General features: G+C 43.6%; 1 protein-coding gene and 1 long non-coding RNA gene across 3 annotated transcripts in view; one reads left to right on the plus strand and one right to left on the minus strand.

The window, feature by feature from the left end:
* LOC115300100 overlaps positions 1–2,541 on the plus strand; it is a 6,536-nt gene extending 3,995 nt beyond the window's left edge. Inside the window, exons 2-3 of the long non-coding RNA XR_003912500.1 lie at positions 657–904; positions 2,345–2,541. This is a non-coding gene — a long non-coding RNA (uncharacterized LOC115300100). The remainder of the gene's footprint in view (positions 1–656; positions 905–2,344) is intronic.
* The window catches only part of ST6GALNAC5 (ST6 N-acetylgalactosaminide alpha-2,6-sialyltransferase 5), a 170,673-nt gene extending 163,270 nt beyond the window's left edge, over positions 1–7,403 (minus strand). For both annotated transcript variants that reach the window (XM_029949687.1, XM_029949688.1), the window contains exons 1-2: positions 7,107–7,403; positions 6,035–6,274 (exon numbers count right to left, since the gene is read on the minus strand). In XM_029949687.1, coding sequence (XP_029805547.1) covers positions 6,035–6,274; positions 7,107–7,121 — 255 coding nt within the window. In that variant the 5' untranslated portion in view covers positions 7,122–7,403. The remainder of the gene's footprint in view (positions 1–6,034; positions 6,275–7,106) is intronic.
* Between the last annotated feature and the right edge of the window lie 7,472 nt (positions 7,404–14,875).

Consider the following 14,875-nt stretch of genomic DNA (forward strand, 5'->3'; position numbering starts at 1 on the left):
AGTTCTAGTTTTTCATAGTCTTTTCTTATTTTCAAACTCCTTCACCTTGGCATTCATAGGAGAGGAATTCGATTGCACGGCCACTTGGCCCTGGGGGTTATGGAAAATCCCCTTTGTAGAAGATGCCATGTTCCCAGGACAGATCTGATGGCAAATGTTCTGTCTTGTGGCCCACACAAATTTATCATACCATGAGTTATGGGATTTGGTTTGAAAAATATGGTCACCCTATGTGACCGAGACCGTTGAACGGGGTAATAGTTCGATCCCTTCAAAAAACCAGGCGACTCTATGCCATGCCAAAGGAAAACCATAAAGAGATTGAACATTTTCAATTTAAAATCTATCCACTCTGAAGTTGCTTTGATATCCAAATTGTTTACTAAGTATTCACTGCATGTCATATATTACATAGAGAGAGAGACGATGCACACACATATATAACAGGGCTAAAAAATGAAATTATAGTTTGAAAGTTTTATAACTTCTAAACTAATAAAGGTATTTAAATTATTTTATAGATGAGAAAGATCACAGAAATTGCCTCCTTTATAGTGTCAATGCCTTGATTTATTGTTTCCTGGTTTCATATTATTATTCAGCACTTGCTTTATTATTTAACCTTTCTTGCTTCTTTGTCTTTTCTCTCCAATTAGATCAAAGCTTCTTTGATGGCAGGCACCGTGTTCTTCCTCCAGAATACCCAATTTTGCAACTATTAGACCTTCAATGAATATTTACTAAGGGCTATGAGTAGTTCAAAAACGCAGAAACAAATTAGCTACAGAACTACATGTGGTGATTAAAAACATTTCAAATGATGATTCTCAAATTCTAATGTGCATAAGAGTTGAAAGGGAAGCCTATTAAAATGTGAACTCCTAAATCTCATTTCCAAAGACAGGTATGTTATACATCATTTCCTCATCTTCCTTCCCATTACTAGTAGTAATAGTAGTAGCAGTAGTAAACCAAATTAGGAAAGATGAGACATACATACTAGGGCCTTGAAACTGCACTGATGTTTCTTGTAGAGGAAGGACTTTACATAAGGTGAGGTAGCTTCGTTTCTCTCCCGAAGCTACCCCCCCTCCCCGATATTCCGTGTTCTTCTTCAACAAATACTTGTGTGCTCACTAAGTGTCAAGTATTATTCTAGAGCTTGGAGTTAAACTGGTCAAAAAGATGTACAAATATTTTGCTATCACAGCACTTAGATTCTACTTGGGGGGGAAAACAAAAAGTATACAAGCAGACTTCAAGATTCTTTCAGATCTTGTTAACTAATATAAGGAAAATAAAACAGGCTAATATGATAGAGAATGACTATTAAGGCTAGAGCTATATAAAAAGCATGGTCCACAAGAAGATGGCATGTGATCTGAGGACTGAATGACCAGAAGGAGCCAACCATGTAACAGATCTTGGGCAAGAGCTTTCCAGGGAGAGGGGACAGCGAGTGCAAAGGTCCTGAGGCAAAATGAGTATTCCAGGATCAGTAAGGAGACCGGAATGGCCACAAGAGGAGAGGGAGCCGGCTCCATCTCATTTACCAGGTGTTGTCTGGGCTTTGGCATGGCACTATCTTGGCATTACTCCTTGGGAAGGTGGAGAAATACTTCTGGCTCTCAGAATTAAGGAAGATTATGTATTTCAATAAGCATTTTATGAACACTTCTCCTGTTTAAAGCAACTACATTATTGCAACTCCTCACCCATGAAAAATAGTTCATTTCATAATTCTTTTTGGTTGACAATTTGTGATAACAGGGTTTCATCACCATTGGCAGATTACATTTTATAGTACTTGAGCATTAAATTTAGGTCACTCTGAATTTAAGGTCCAAATTATTAGTCGTTGATTGGATGCCTCAAATATTGTAAAATAGAATCTCATAAATGGTACAACCTTGTATTTGAGAATTTATATGCTTTTTAAAGGAAGAATTCTTGGGCCATAATTCCAAAGTAAGTTATATGGCATGTGCCTTTTTTTCTGGTTTTGAATTATTTTTCAACTCTTGCATTGACTTGTCCTATCACTCCAACCGGACATCTGTGAATTAATAGCAAACATACTGTTACCTCCAAGCAGTTTCGTTTTGTCTGAATAACTGAGTGCTTAAGGAAGGAAAGAACCAAGGACAAGCATGTTATCAGTAGGAGTAAAATTCCTGGGAGCTACTACTGAAGCAAGGCGATAGCAGTTCAGCTTCAGACCCCATTGATCACTGCTCTTTCATAAGCCATCTTAGAAAAGGGCAGCCCAGGTGACAAGTGGGCCTTCGTGATAAGGGCTCCTGTCCACTGGAAATGGGAATCCGCTCATAGTTTCATTTCACAGGGCCCACCAGATGGCAAATGACTTTATCTACCCAGCCCAGAGCCGGGCTGGAAACAGAATGCATCCCATGCCCCCCTTCCACTCTGCTGGGAGAATTGTGGAGTTTTTCTGTAAAGGGTGCTTGATTTAGTCTGTGTGTGTGTGTGTGTGTGTCTGTGCACATGTGCACACTCGAGCTTGTTCTAAATACAAGTTTCCAAACCCATGAAAATTGGCTTCTTTGCTTGTGTCTGGCTGACCTGGTTAGAAATCAGTAGTTTCCAAAAATGGGGACCAGAACAATAATGGCAGGATTCAGATACAGTAGCTGTAGTGACAGACAAGTAACAAGACTGATATGAGTTGGTGAAACATTTGTGGGAGAAGGTCTGGGGAAAAGGGTTGGAAATGAAAAGAAAGACTCTAACAGAAAATGAAATGTCTTCATTATCACAAGCAACTCCAAGTAGCCTTCACTTAGTCACACTGGAATTACAATTTCAGCTCACACCGTTTGCAAACGAGGAAGTAGAGAATATGACCATGGAAAGTGGTATTTTAAGCTTCAACACACATTGCTCATCACTGGCTTGACTTGCAGCATGTCTTTCAACAAAAGCACACAGTGATTTAATCTCAACAGTAATTTAGTCTGCAGCCGTATGAGACAAGACTATCATTGCAGACAGGCTGTAATTTGTGAAAATCAGGTGCTGGGGATTAAGACCACCTGTTGAATTTAATCTTAGAGTTATCATGTTAATACCATCATGTAACGGAACATAAACACTACATATTTATCAGACTGTGGGACCTCCAGCCATGGGGATGTGAACATTTTCCTAAATGGTATCCGTAACTCTCTCCAGATTCTGTAAATCAACAGCAAATAAAAAGTCTGTTGGAATTCTGATTCAATATGCAGGAGCATATGGCTTGGTGGTCATCACATTCAGCACATCCTCTGATTTTTCTAAGGCCTGATAGCGTGGGGGGAAAAAGCAATCAGGGTATCATCTAGCAACATAATAAGAATAGAAAATCTTTTATTTCTTACAGTCCCCCGTGTTAATTGGAAAAAATATCCTAGCAATATTCTAACAAATTTCTACCTCTGCTAAGCAAGACTATAGGAAGATCCTAAGTAAACCTAAATAAACAGCAGCTTTTGGAGAGGGCATAAACACTTTACACATATACCTCCCTATAGCCATCAGAAATGAAACTTCAGGGGCGCCTGGGTGGCTCAGTCAGTTAAGCGTCCGACTTCGGCGCAGGTCATGATCTCACGGTTGGTGGGTTCAAGTCCCGCGTCGGGCTCTGTGCTGACAGCTAGCTCAGAGCCTGCAGCCTGCTTCAGATTCTGTGTCTCCCTCTCTCTCTGACCCTCCCCTGCTCACACTGTCTCCCTGTTTCTCTCAAAAAATAAAAATAAAACATTAAAAACATTAAAAAAAAAGAAATGAAACTTCACCCAATCTCCAGCCAGTTAAATAGTAACAGTAAAGGGATTGCATTTTGAGAAGTTTACGTTTAGTTCAGTGGGACGACTGAGATAATGCCTGGAGAGAAGGCATAGATTTTAATATTTGCATTTGTTCTTTTGCTTAGGGTAGGGTAAACCTTGTTGAATCCTTGGAGCATGGAATTTGGTGCACGCTGGTTTTCTAGGAAAGAATTCCATTGGTATTAATTATATGCAGAGACCTTCCTGGTCACATTTATAATTCTCTGCTAAGAATTCCAAGGACTTTCACACACATTTATCATTCATATAACACTACAATTTATAAAACCCTTTATTGCAGATTATGTCAAGTTCCCATATAGGAGTTTCAAGATTCCTTCCCAAAAAGGGCTGTTTTTCACTTTAATGAAATAAAGCTCTGAAACATTGAAAATGGAATCCAATAATATATTTGTGCGAATAAACACTGTTTTGAAAACAAACATGAGGGAATCATATTTTGCCTTATGCTACCAAGGCTCTAAGCTGGTGCCTGTCCAACAGGAGAACTCAGGAAGAAAAGTATTAGGAATACCTTCCCAAAGGCAGATCAAATCTTTCAGCAAATTTACCTTTACACACCCCATTAATCAAAGCTTCACAAAAGCTATATAGCCATTTTCACTAAACAACAGCCATGAAAATCCACCAAGTTCAATATATTCAACAGACACCAGTTACACAATAAACAGCACATCCATCCAGTCAGAAGCAGATGTCTAAACTTCTCTAGAGCTCTAGCCCTTACAGGTTGCTTCTGCACATACAGATACAAAAGGTGTAATCAATCAACATCTTCAAGAGAAAACTGAAGTTGTTATTATAAAACTAATGACCCTCTCTACTTTTGATGTTAAGATTCCACCCCAGACTCACCCCCACTTCCAAATCACTTCCTAATGAAATCCCTTCCTCTTCTTTGCTTCCCCAAATTCTCCCCAGTGCACATTCCACCTTTTCAGAGAGAACTTCCTTAAACCTTCCAGGACAGTGGCCTTTCTCATCTCTGTACCGGAACAGTGCAGTTTTAACTGTAGCATTTCTTATACATTATACCTATCAGTCTATTTAACCATCCATCCATGTTTCATGATATGTTGTTTTTTCCAACAAGCATCCAAAGAGCCCCAACACCTGGGTCCTGCCTTAAATTCCTTTGTACCCTCCAAGGTCCTTTTTGCAATATGCATTGCACAAATGAGTGGAAATCTTTTGATTGCCACTTAAAAAAAAGTTTGACTTTTTCATGCACAGTAAGACCAATCTTTTTTTCTTTTCTTTTCCAAGCAAAAGGACCACCTGCTAAATATGACTTTGGTTCAAAACCATAATAATCTTGTAATATAAAAAGCAGAAGAGCTGCGTGGTTTCAAGAAACCCTTTAACCTTTTATAGAGCAGATATAGAGTGGAATTGTGTTTTAATAAAAACATATTAGCAGCTTCAAATAAGGAGGACTATATTTAAATGGCATTAAAACATCTTTTCAGAAATCAGGAAACTTGATTAGAATTCCCCCAGAGGCTTCGCACACTGAAACCAGAGATTTATTATTTGGGGGAAAGGAGGCTCAATTTTGAAGAATCCACCTTATTAATTATTAGCCAAGCCATGCATGCTTCCCGGAAGCCAGAGAAAAATAGGCCTTCAACGATGAGTTTCAAGCCAATGGAAGCGGAGTGTGTGCCTCCAGCCTTCCGCGCCTGCCTGGGGCCGCTCCCCAAGGATGGGGTAGTTCTTCCCAGAGCAATCCGAAGCCGAGATCAGAGGGGAGTCTCCGAGCAGGAGCCGCGGCCGCGGACTGGCAGCTTCTCACTCACCCACCAGCTCCCAGTGGGGCAGCGCTCGGGCTGTCACTCGCGCCATCCCGGCTCTCCTCCCACCCGGGCTCCCCAACCCGACGCAGCAGGGACACGGCATGCACCCGCAGCTCTGCAATTTGGGGGCTCGCGGGTTTTACCTCCGGGGCCGGTTTCTGTTAGGAAACCGGGCTTTGGGTCCGCTCATCTCACCTCTATTCCCTGAAAAACTTTACCTCCGCCTCCAAGCGGGATTCATTCCAAGAAGGAACTATCCCACCCCACCCCAGCGGCTCCGCTCCCCCTTCCAGCCTCCGAACGGCGCCTCCCAGCCCCGGGAGGCAGGCTCTGAAGTGCGGGATCCCCAGGCTGGGTAGTGCGCGCGCCGGTGAGTGAGCTCGTCACCTTATGGTCCGCCACGCCGAGGTATCCGTCCAGCGGCCGCGGGGCCGCGGGGATCCGGGGTCTCGAGGGGGGGCTGCTCTCCGCCGACGGCTGCGCGCTGCCGGTTGCCCCTGCCTGCGGCGGCTGCTGCTGCTGCTGCTGCTGCGGGGGCCGCTCCTTCTGGCCGCCGAGGCTGCTGTACACGAGCAACAAGCTGGTGCACATGGTGGTGAGCGCTAAACACACAGCCAGACCATGGCGCTGCGGGCGGGCGGGAGAGAGCAGAGGAGAGCCTCTGAGAGCCGAGCCGGGAGGAGCGCCCCGGCGGTGACCCGCGCGAGGCGGTCAGACGCGCGGTGTGGCGGGGGGTAGACAGGGGTGGTCCGGAGCTGGAGGGAGGTGGCCGGGTCCCAGTCCCCCGCGCGCAGCCGGGGCAGGAGAGGCACCGTCCTCTCGCGTACGGCAGGGGATGCTCCCGAGCGTTGCTGCTCTCGGCGGACGCCACCTCCCAGATCTCTCGGCAGAGGGCAGGTGGTGCGCGGCGCCCGGCTACGCGAGGGAAAGCGCGCCGGCCGCGAGGGCAGAGGTGGGCTCGCACTTTAAGGAGGGGCCCCTCCTCCAGCTCTGCTGCTGGAACCTCTAGCCCTTGCACCCTCTCCTTTCTGGACCCGCGAGGCTCCACCGCGGCGATTTTTGCAAGTTTGAAATCCGACAAGAAAACCAAGAAAGTCTGCAAAGGCTCCCCCTCCCCGCCCCTCTTAGTTTTTGCCAGGCTGTTGCTTTTGGGCACCCTGCATCCCCCGAACCATGCGCCCACCCCTCCACCGCTTCTCCAGCTCTCGGGGGGTCCCCAGACCTCTCGCCCGAGATCCAGGAGCCGAGGCAACCCGAGTTCCCATCCCGGCTCTGGGATTCTGAGCCAGGCAGAACCAGGGAACCGGAAGGGGACACCGAGCAGGTGGAAAGTTGTCCCTTTGTAACAGGCGACCTCGCGGCGCATGGGTAGGCGTCCCGGAGCTCTCCCGTGCGCCCCGGGGACGCTGCGTCCGGGGGTCCCCGTCTCTGCTCAGAGGAGTTGCAACAAATGACTCACCATCAGGGTCTTCATTTTGGGCACCTCTTTTGTGAGGAATCCTCAGGCACACGCGTCCGGAGCCACTTTTTCTTGGAGGGCTTCCATGGTGGGTGAGAGGGGGCTGGCAGCTCTGATTTTCTCCTGGCTGCCAGGCGCGGCTGAGTGTGTAGGAGAGCCGCGGGACCCAGGAAGAGCGGCTGTTGCAGAGATTAGAGACAGAATTAAAACTGAACCGGACCCTCGTAGTCTCTCAGTGATCTACACAACTGCCGCCTGCCGCCGCCTGCTGGGTCCTAAAGACCTCTGCATCTCCCCCCCTTTCCGCCCCCAAATAATCTTTTCAGCCGAGTGGAATTTCTGGGGCGAGAGAGTTAACCATGCCAGTGTCCCACCTATTGGTCCGAGGGCTTATTTATCTATTATGAAGTCATCAAGTGAAAACGAAGGAGAACCCAACTGGATTCTGAACATGATAGCCATTTGAAAATTTGCAAACTAAATTCTGTTTTGTAATTTTGATAAAAAGTCAACTGCCCAAATGTCAGTAGCCCTATTTGTAGCTTTTGCATTTGTGTTCCTAGCTTGGGGAAATCTGTCCGGAAATATTTTTTCCAAAAAAATTTATTATTTCACTTGTGCAATTGTAAGCTTTCTGATAACACTCTTGGTTTTACTTTTTAAATCCAATTATTCTCATGCAACCTTTATATTTAAATTTTCATCTAAATTGTTTAACTCATTACTTGTTTTAAAAATTACAATTCACATTTTTATCAGAACTTTGAAGTTTCTAGTGTTCATCTAAAGGGTTTTAAAGTGTTAGAAACATTCAGCACATCACAGCCACATGATTAACTGGACCTGTAGATTCTTCCTAGTTTTAAGGAAGGCTTTCCGGCTGCTAGAGATAAAACTGCTTACTGCTTATTTTTTGACTCCTCAGGACTTTAGTGTTCTCCTTGTATTGGTCTACTGCACTGACAGTACATAGTTTCACATTTAGAACTTTGATTACAAATTTCTAAAAGTTATCATTTTATGTTGGGAAATTCACATCAATAGCCTGTTGTAATGCCATTCTCCCTCCTGCGTTGAGTTACAGATGGCATTTGTTAAATACCTAATTTAGTTAAAACATATTTCTTGTGAAATTGCTCAGTGAGAATAGTTGTCTTAATGGATTACTTAACACCTCACCTGTAGCAGCGGTAATGTTAAAGATTACATTAAGATGGAAATGATCAGCAGGCCAACTGAACCATAGGCACAATAAGAGCTTTCTCAAGGCCAAAAAAGGCATTACAATCACTTTATAATCTTCAGTAATCCATTGCCTCACCAATGATACAACAGGAACTATTTTTAACCTATGAGGCATCCTTCCACACTCAGTATTAAGAAAGTTAAAATTATTGGTACAACAGTGACTATCAGTGCAATGTGTTTGGGGGAAGGCAAGACACTCATAGGATTTAGCCTTTTAAGGGAAAACAAAAATTCAAAACGCGGTCCAGCATTGCCAGCCTTGAAGCAGTTTATTCAATTTGTGCTTTAGGCATGAATAGTACCAGTTGTTAGGGCAGGAAAAGCGGCAGCCAGTAGAGAATCATATAGGGTCTTGACAATTCTTTATTGTATGGGTGCACTTGACACTCAAATTAGGGAAACAAAGGACCAACTTGATGAATCATCGCAAACAGATTATCTGTGTTTCTCCAGGGCTCCTTCTGAGATGCTGCTAGACTGAGCGCCTGCATTTTTCAGAAAAGGATCATTCCCCTCCCATCCAGCAAGTTGCCCAGTGACCGATAAAACACGTCTAATATATTTTGCTATGCCAAACAGAGCCATCATATTTATGATTTAAGCTCATGGCAGCACGTTGGACATCTGTTACATGGTATGTCTGACCACATTCATTAGGCTTATGCTTTTTTTTCTCCTCCTGGGATGGCAGTTAGCTAGTTGCTAAATCCACTTATGAGATGGCCAGAGTAAACTTAAAAATGTAATTCTGAACTTGATTTAAATAATCTCAAGGTCTCTGGCTTTCAAATACTTGATTCGATTGATGTGACGGTTTTAAGCAGTCTGGACTGAAAGCAAAATGAACAAGGTGGGGTGGGGGAAGGGCAGATGAAACAAATAACGGATGTTAAAACCCTTGTGCTGTTCAATTCAGTGATCATTTAATTATCACCTGCTCTGTGGTGGTTCTATATTAGGGAGTGCAGAGATGTATAAGACACAGAGCCTCTCCTCTAGGAGCTTACAACTGTGTGTGTGTGTGAGTGTGTGCAGGTGCATGCGTGCACGAATGCATATAATGTGTGCGACAAGTCTGCAAGTTGGCAATAAAAGGCAAAACTAGAGATTCAACATACATTTATCAAGCTCCTACCATGTTCAGCACCTACTCTGGTGAACACCTACTATGTGCCCGGCTTTGGGGTTACCTGGGTGAACAGATCACCTGCTGCCCCAAGGGAACTCGGTCTATTCCCACATAAATGCTATGAACCTTTATGTTACAAAGAACTAATTAAGAAACAAATATTTGATTTGTTTTTCAGCCACTGAGTGCTTGCTTGTTTAAGATCTAAGGGGTTTGATGTTTTGAAAGTACCCACCCATGAGGTTTGTGTACCTTCACACACAGTATTAAGTTAATAATTTGAATATCCGGAAAGAGAAGAAAATAGGCAGTGCCTGCAGACCCTTGCTTGACCTGGAGACAAGACAAGCCCATAAAGTTATTTTAGTTCATCTAACTTGTCCAGTTCAATACAAAGTGAGTCGGGGAATCACAATTTGCTTCTCAAAACGCAGGTAACCGAGATACATTTCTCACCACTTAAAATGTTGCCACATTTTTGCCTCTGGTGCTATCACATCCAATCAAATAGATTCCTACTTTTGAAAAAAAAAAGGAAAGAAAAGGGAAAGAAATTGAGTGTTCCGCAATGTAGGTTATGTGATAAACTGAAGGTGAGAATTTATGAAACAAGACATGTCATGGGGTCAGGAGGAGGAGGTGACATTTGAAGCTCAAAGGGGCCACCAGCATGTAGGCTTGACCACAAAGACGCCAGGAAAGCTACTGAAGGAGGAAGAAAGACAAACTACTGGAAACTCTTGTGCCTTCCCATGATTCCTAAGTGACCTCACAGTTCAGAAACAAGTATTTCAAATGTTTCAAAGAGAAAGAAAAGCAGAAACCTACATAATGTAAATCACATGTGAGATACAACTTGCTTTCCACTTGATGATCTTAAAGAAGGAGAGAGAAGTTTCCCTAAACGCTACAAAGGCAAAAAGCTCACGAATGGCAGAATGTCCTATAACAAATCTGAAATTTGTCCATCCGTGTTCTGCAGTTCACTTACCTCTCTTCACCTCACAGGCTGTGCCTAGTGGTCTAGTTGGTTGAGAACAAGTCCTTGGAGTTGTCTAGGACCCAGATTTGGACCTTACCACTTGCGGGCTCTGTGACCTTGAGGGATAAGTTACTTAGTTTCTTCATCTAAAATGCCAATCATGAGAGCACCTGCCTCAAAGTATTGTTAAATGAGATACTACAGGTGTCAAAAAGAGTACTAACAGGCTCTTAATTATTATTAGTAATATTTTATAATCATGATTAATAAACTGGGTTTAAAGGCAAAGACCAAGGATTGACCTATGTGACCAAGAGCTACATGACCTTAGACAAGGGACTTAGTAAGCGGGGATGACTCAGTGGCTCAGTCAGTTAAGAGTCTGCTCTTGATTTTGGCTGAGGCTATGATCACATGGTTCATGGGATTAAGCCCCACTTTGGGCTCAGCACTGACAGTGTGGAGGCTGCTTAGGATATTCTCTCCCTCCCTCTCTTTCTCTCCCTCCTTCACTCACATACTCTCTCTCTCAAAATAAGTAAACATTCAAAAGAATATTAAACAGACTTATAGCTTATCTGTAAAATGGATAGAACACAGCCTAGCCAACAAATGGTTCGAAGGCTTGTTAAGATATTATATGTGTGACTGCTTTGTGAACTCTGCAACTCTGTATAAATTAATAGTAAGTCAGTCATCTATCAAATACCAATTGAGCATCTACTCTGTGGCAGGCACCATTCTAGGCCCTGAGATTATGACCAAAGCATGGAAGAACTCTGCCCTAGGAGGCCATATTCAAGCTAGGACAATAAACCTATAAAATAGAATGTCAGGCACTAGGAGAAAAAAAAAGGCAGGGCAAAGCAGTTAGAAATTGGGGTGGAATGTACGGTTTTAGTTACGATGCTCACATCTGAGCAGAGATTTGAATACAATGAGGGAAGGACCCATGAGGTATCTAGAGGAAAAACAGTCTAGGCACAGGGAACAGCATGTGCAAAGTCCACAAGGGAAGAGCTTGACTGGCATGTTGAAGAGACAGCAAGGACATTGGCGTGGCTGGAGCAGGGAGCAAGAGAGACAGTGGTAGGGGAGGAGGGCAGAGAGGTAGTGCCGGGGCACAGCACCAGAGCCTCTTAGGCCATGAAGAAGTGTGAAAGAAACCCACTGAAGGGCTTAAAGCAGAGGAAGGCCATGGATCCTTAATGTTTTGGAAAGCCATCTGGCTTCTGTGCTGAGAACAGCTTTGGGGAGCATAAGTGGAAGCAGTGTGATCCCTTAGCAAGGCATTGCAGGAGTCTAGGTGGAAAGAGTGACTGGATTCAGGACTTGCTGGCTGTTGGGTATACAACAGGAGCAAAGGAAAGGAGGCAGGCCAATGCAAGGCAGCTGGGAGAACGGAGCTGCTGTCTCCAAGATGGGAAACACTGCAAGAAAAACCGTTCTGGGTGGCGAAGAATGGAGAATTTGGATTTAGATGTACTCATAGGGGATGTCACAGGCCGTGGGAGTTCAGGCATGATGCTGGGCTCAGAGACATGAACTCGGCATCACAGCTCATGAAAGAATGCGGTCACCTAGGAATGAGCCAGGACACAGAAGAATAAAGGTCACAGGCCTGAGCCCTGGAGCTCCAAATTTCAGATGCCAAGAATAGGAGGCATCATTACAATAATAATACTGAAAAATAATAAATGACTATCTGAACTTGATTTGATTTAGATGGCCGATTATTTTCATTTTGAATGGATGTTCCATTCCAACACAGTCATTTATGTACTCCAAGCACTTTTCACATTCTATGATTGTACGGAGCACATTCATTTATGTGTTTATCATTCTTCCTTTCCTCTACATTATACATTTTCTAGAACTGGAACTATGTCCTATTACTGTTTATAATCTACAAGCCTGGCACATAACTGAGGGTAATGATATTAATCACTAACATTTATTTAGCACTTACCATGTGCAGGCACAAAGTCTAAGAGTTTGACGTATATTAGCTCCTTCCATCCCCACAACAACTCCATGAGGTGGGTACCATTACTGCCCCCGTTTCACAAATGAGTGAACTGAGGCCCTGACACTCATTTGTCCAGAGTCACCCAGATACTGAGTGGTAGCATTGGGCTAAATAAATATTTGTTAAGACAAATGATATTTGTTAAAGAATGAATGAAGAGAAAAGCTTTGTAAGAGTGCCATAACCAAGTTCTTCTCATGAAGTCTAAATTGATATGATTTATAAGAATATAGCTTATACCCAATCTTGAGGTAATATACCCAAAGGCAGCGCTTTGCTTTGTGATCTATTTTTTTTGCTACTTTTATTGTTTCAAGATACATTTTACATACAGTAAAATACACAAAATCTGAGTTTACAGTTTGATGAGTTTTGACAAAATTGTGCACCTGATCACCACCACCACTATCCAGATATAGATCATTCCCATCATTTCAGACAATACCCTCATGCTTCCTTTTCAGTCATACTAACCCAACCCAAAAAGCAAACAGGCAGACATTGTTCTGCTTCGTATCGCGATAGATTAACTTTCCCTATTCTAGACCTTCATATAGAGGAAGACATACAGTGTATACACCGTTTAGTCTGACCTCTGCCACTTTGCATAATATGTTGAGGGTTATCTGTGTTGTTGAGTGTCTTAACAATCTGTCCTGATTTATTGCTGAGGACTGTTTTATGGTGTGAAAACAGCAAGACTGTTTTTATCCATTTTCCTACCGATGAATGTTTGGGTTGTTTCCAGTTTGGGGCTCTAAGGAAGAGATGAAGAACATCCTTGTAGTTTTGTGGATGTACACTTTAGTTTCATTTTGCATGGACACCTGGGTCACGTGACAGGTGTACAGTTAACATGAGGAGAAATTGTCAAACTGTGATCCACAGGGGTTGTACCATTTCTTTTATTCTCATCAGCCCTGAATGAGAGCTCCATTTGTTCCTCCTCCAGCACCTGGTGGCGTCAGTCCTTTGAATGCCTCTTTGCTTTCAGAAGGTTTTCAAGATAAAGAAATCCTTGCCTAGCCAGGATCCTTCCTCTTGCCTTTTAATCTCATCTCCTGACTCTCTAGCCAGGAACACTTCGAATCTACAGGAACACCTTGACTTTACGGTATGTATGTTGAGTGAGCTGAGCCTTTGCAGAGGCTGCTCTACGTTGTGTTCCCTTTTCACACCTCCGCCTGTGCCTGGTCCACTGGCGTCCCCCATTATCGGAACCTTCACTGGGGCTGTGAGGTTCCTCCTTGGTGCTTTCACAGCTCGGATAGAAGCTCAAGCTGGGAACCGCGCAGGCCAGATTTGGTCCAGCCTCCGACTCTTCACTCACCTGTGACCGGAATCAAGTCACAGATAACTCTTCTCAAGTTTCCTCATTTGTTGTAGGCCAGTAGTAGGACCTTTCTAGCAGAGGCAGTGGTTGTGTAGACAAAATATACTAACATACGTAAAGTTTTCACCACCTTTCTGACTACGCAGATGGACCAGACAAAAAGTATGTTTTTCACAGGGGACCGCCTGCTTTGTATAAAGGGAGGGACATCCGTTCTCAGATGTTTATTGAGTGTATAGTAAAAATAATAATTAAGGTGCATTGTGTACCCGCTGTCTGACATTATGTTCATTATAGGCATGGACTTATTTAATGTGTAATAATGTCATTTCCATTTTACCAGCAAGGAAACTGAGATAGAGAGATGTGAGATCACTGCCCAAGGTCATGGCTAGAAAGTGACAGATCAAGAGTTGACCAGGTCTGTTTAACCGCAGGCCCTTCCCTCCTGGTGCCCACATTCTACACTCCGCTGCTCTCGGAACGCTCCGACTTCAGGCCAGGCCCTCCTCTGGCTGCTGCAGGTGTGAAGAGGGGGAAAGACGTGACCCTCACTGCAGAAGACAAACCCATGAATAGATAATTATAATTCAGGGTACAAAGTGTAAAAATTCAGTTATAAATGGAGAATTAGAAGGGGCACAGAAGGACATGTGGCTCTATGAGAGTGATTCAGGTATGATTTCTGGCAAAGGGTGATGCTCAGTTGTTGGGGTTTTTTTTTGTTTGTCTTTTGGTTTTTTCTTTTTAAAAATTTGTTTATTTATTTAATATAATTTATTGTCAAATTGGCTAACATACAGGGTGTACAGTATGCTTTTGTTTTAAAGAGTCACTAGAAGCAGAGTAGGAGAAGCCCAGTGTCTCTAGGCAGAGAGGACAGCATAAACAAAGGCATGGAAACAAGAAAACCCATGCTGGGTGCTAGGAACAGACAAGGAGTTTATGGACCTTGGCAGGGAGTTTTCAGAACCAGGGTGGTTCTGTACAGTTGTAGAAGTTGTGCACTGCAAAATGATGCACACTTAAGTGAGCATAATGCAACTCA

This window comes from Suricata suricatta, chromosome 8 (genome assembly GCF_006229205.1).
Source record: "Suricata suricatta isolate VVHF042 chromosome 8, meerkat_22Aug2017_6uvM2_HiC, whole genome shotgun sequence".
NCBI lineage: Eukaryota > Metazoa > Chordata > Mammalia > Carnivora > Herpestidae > Suricata > Suricata suricatta.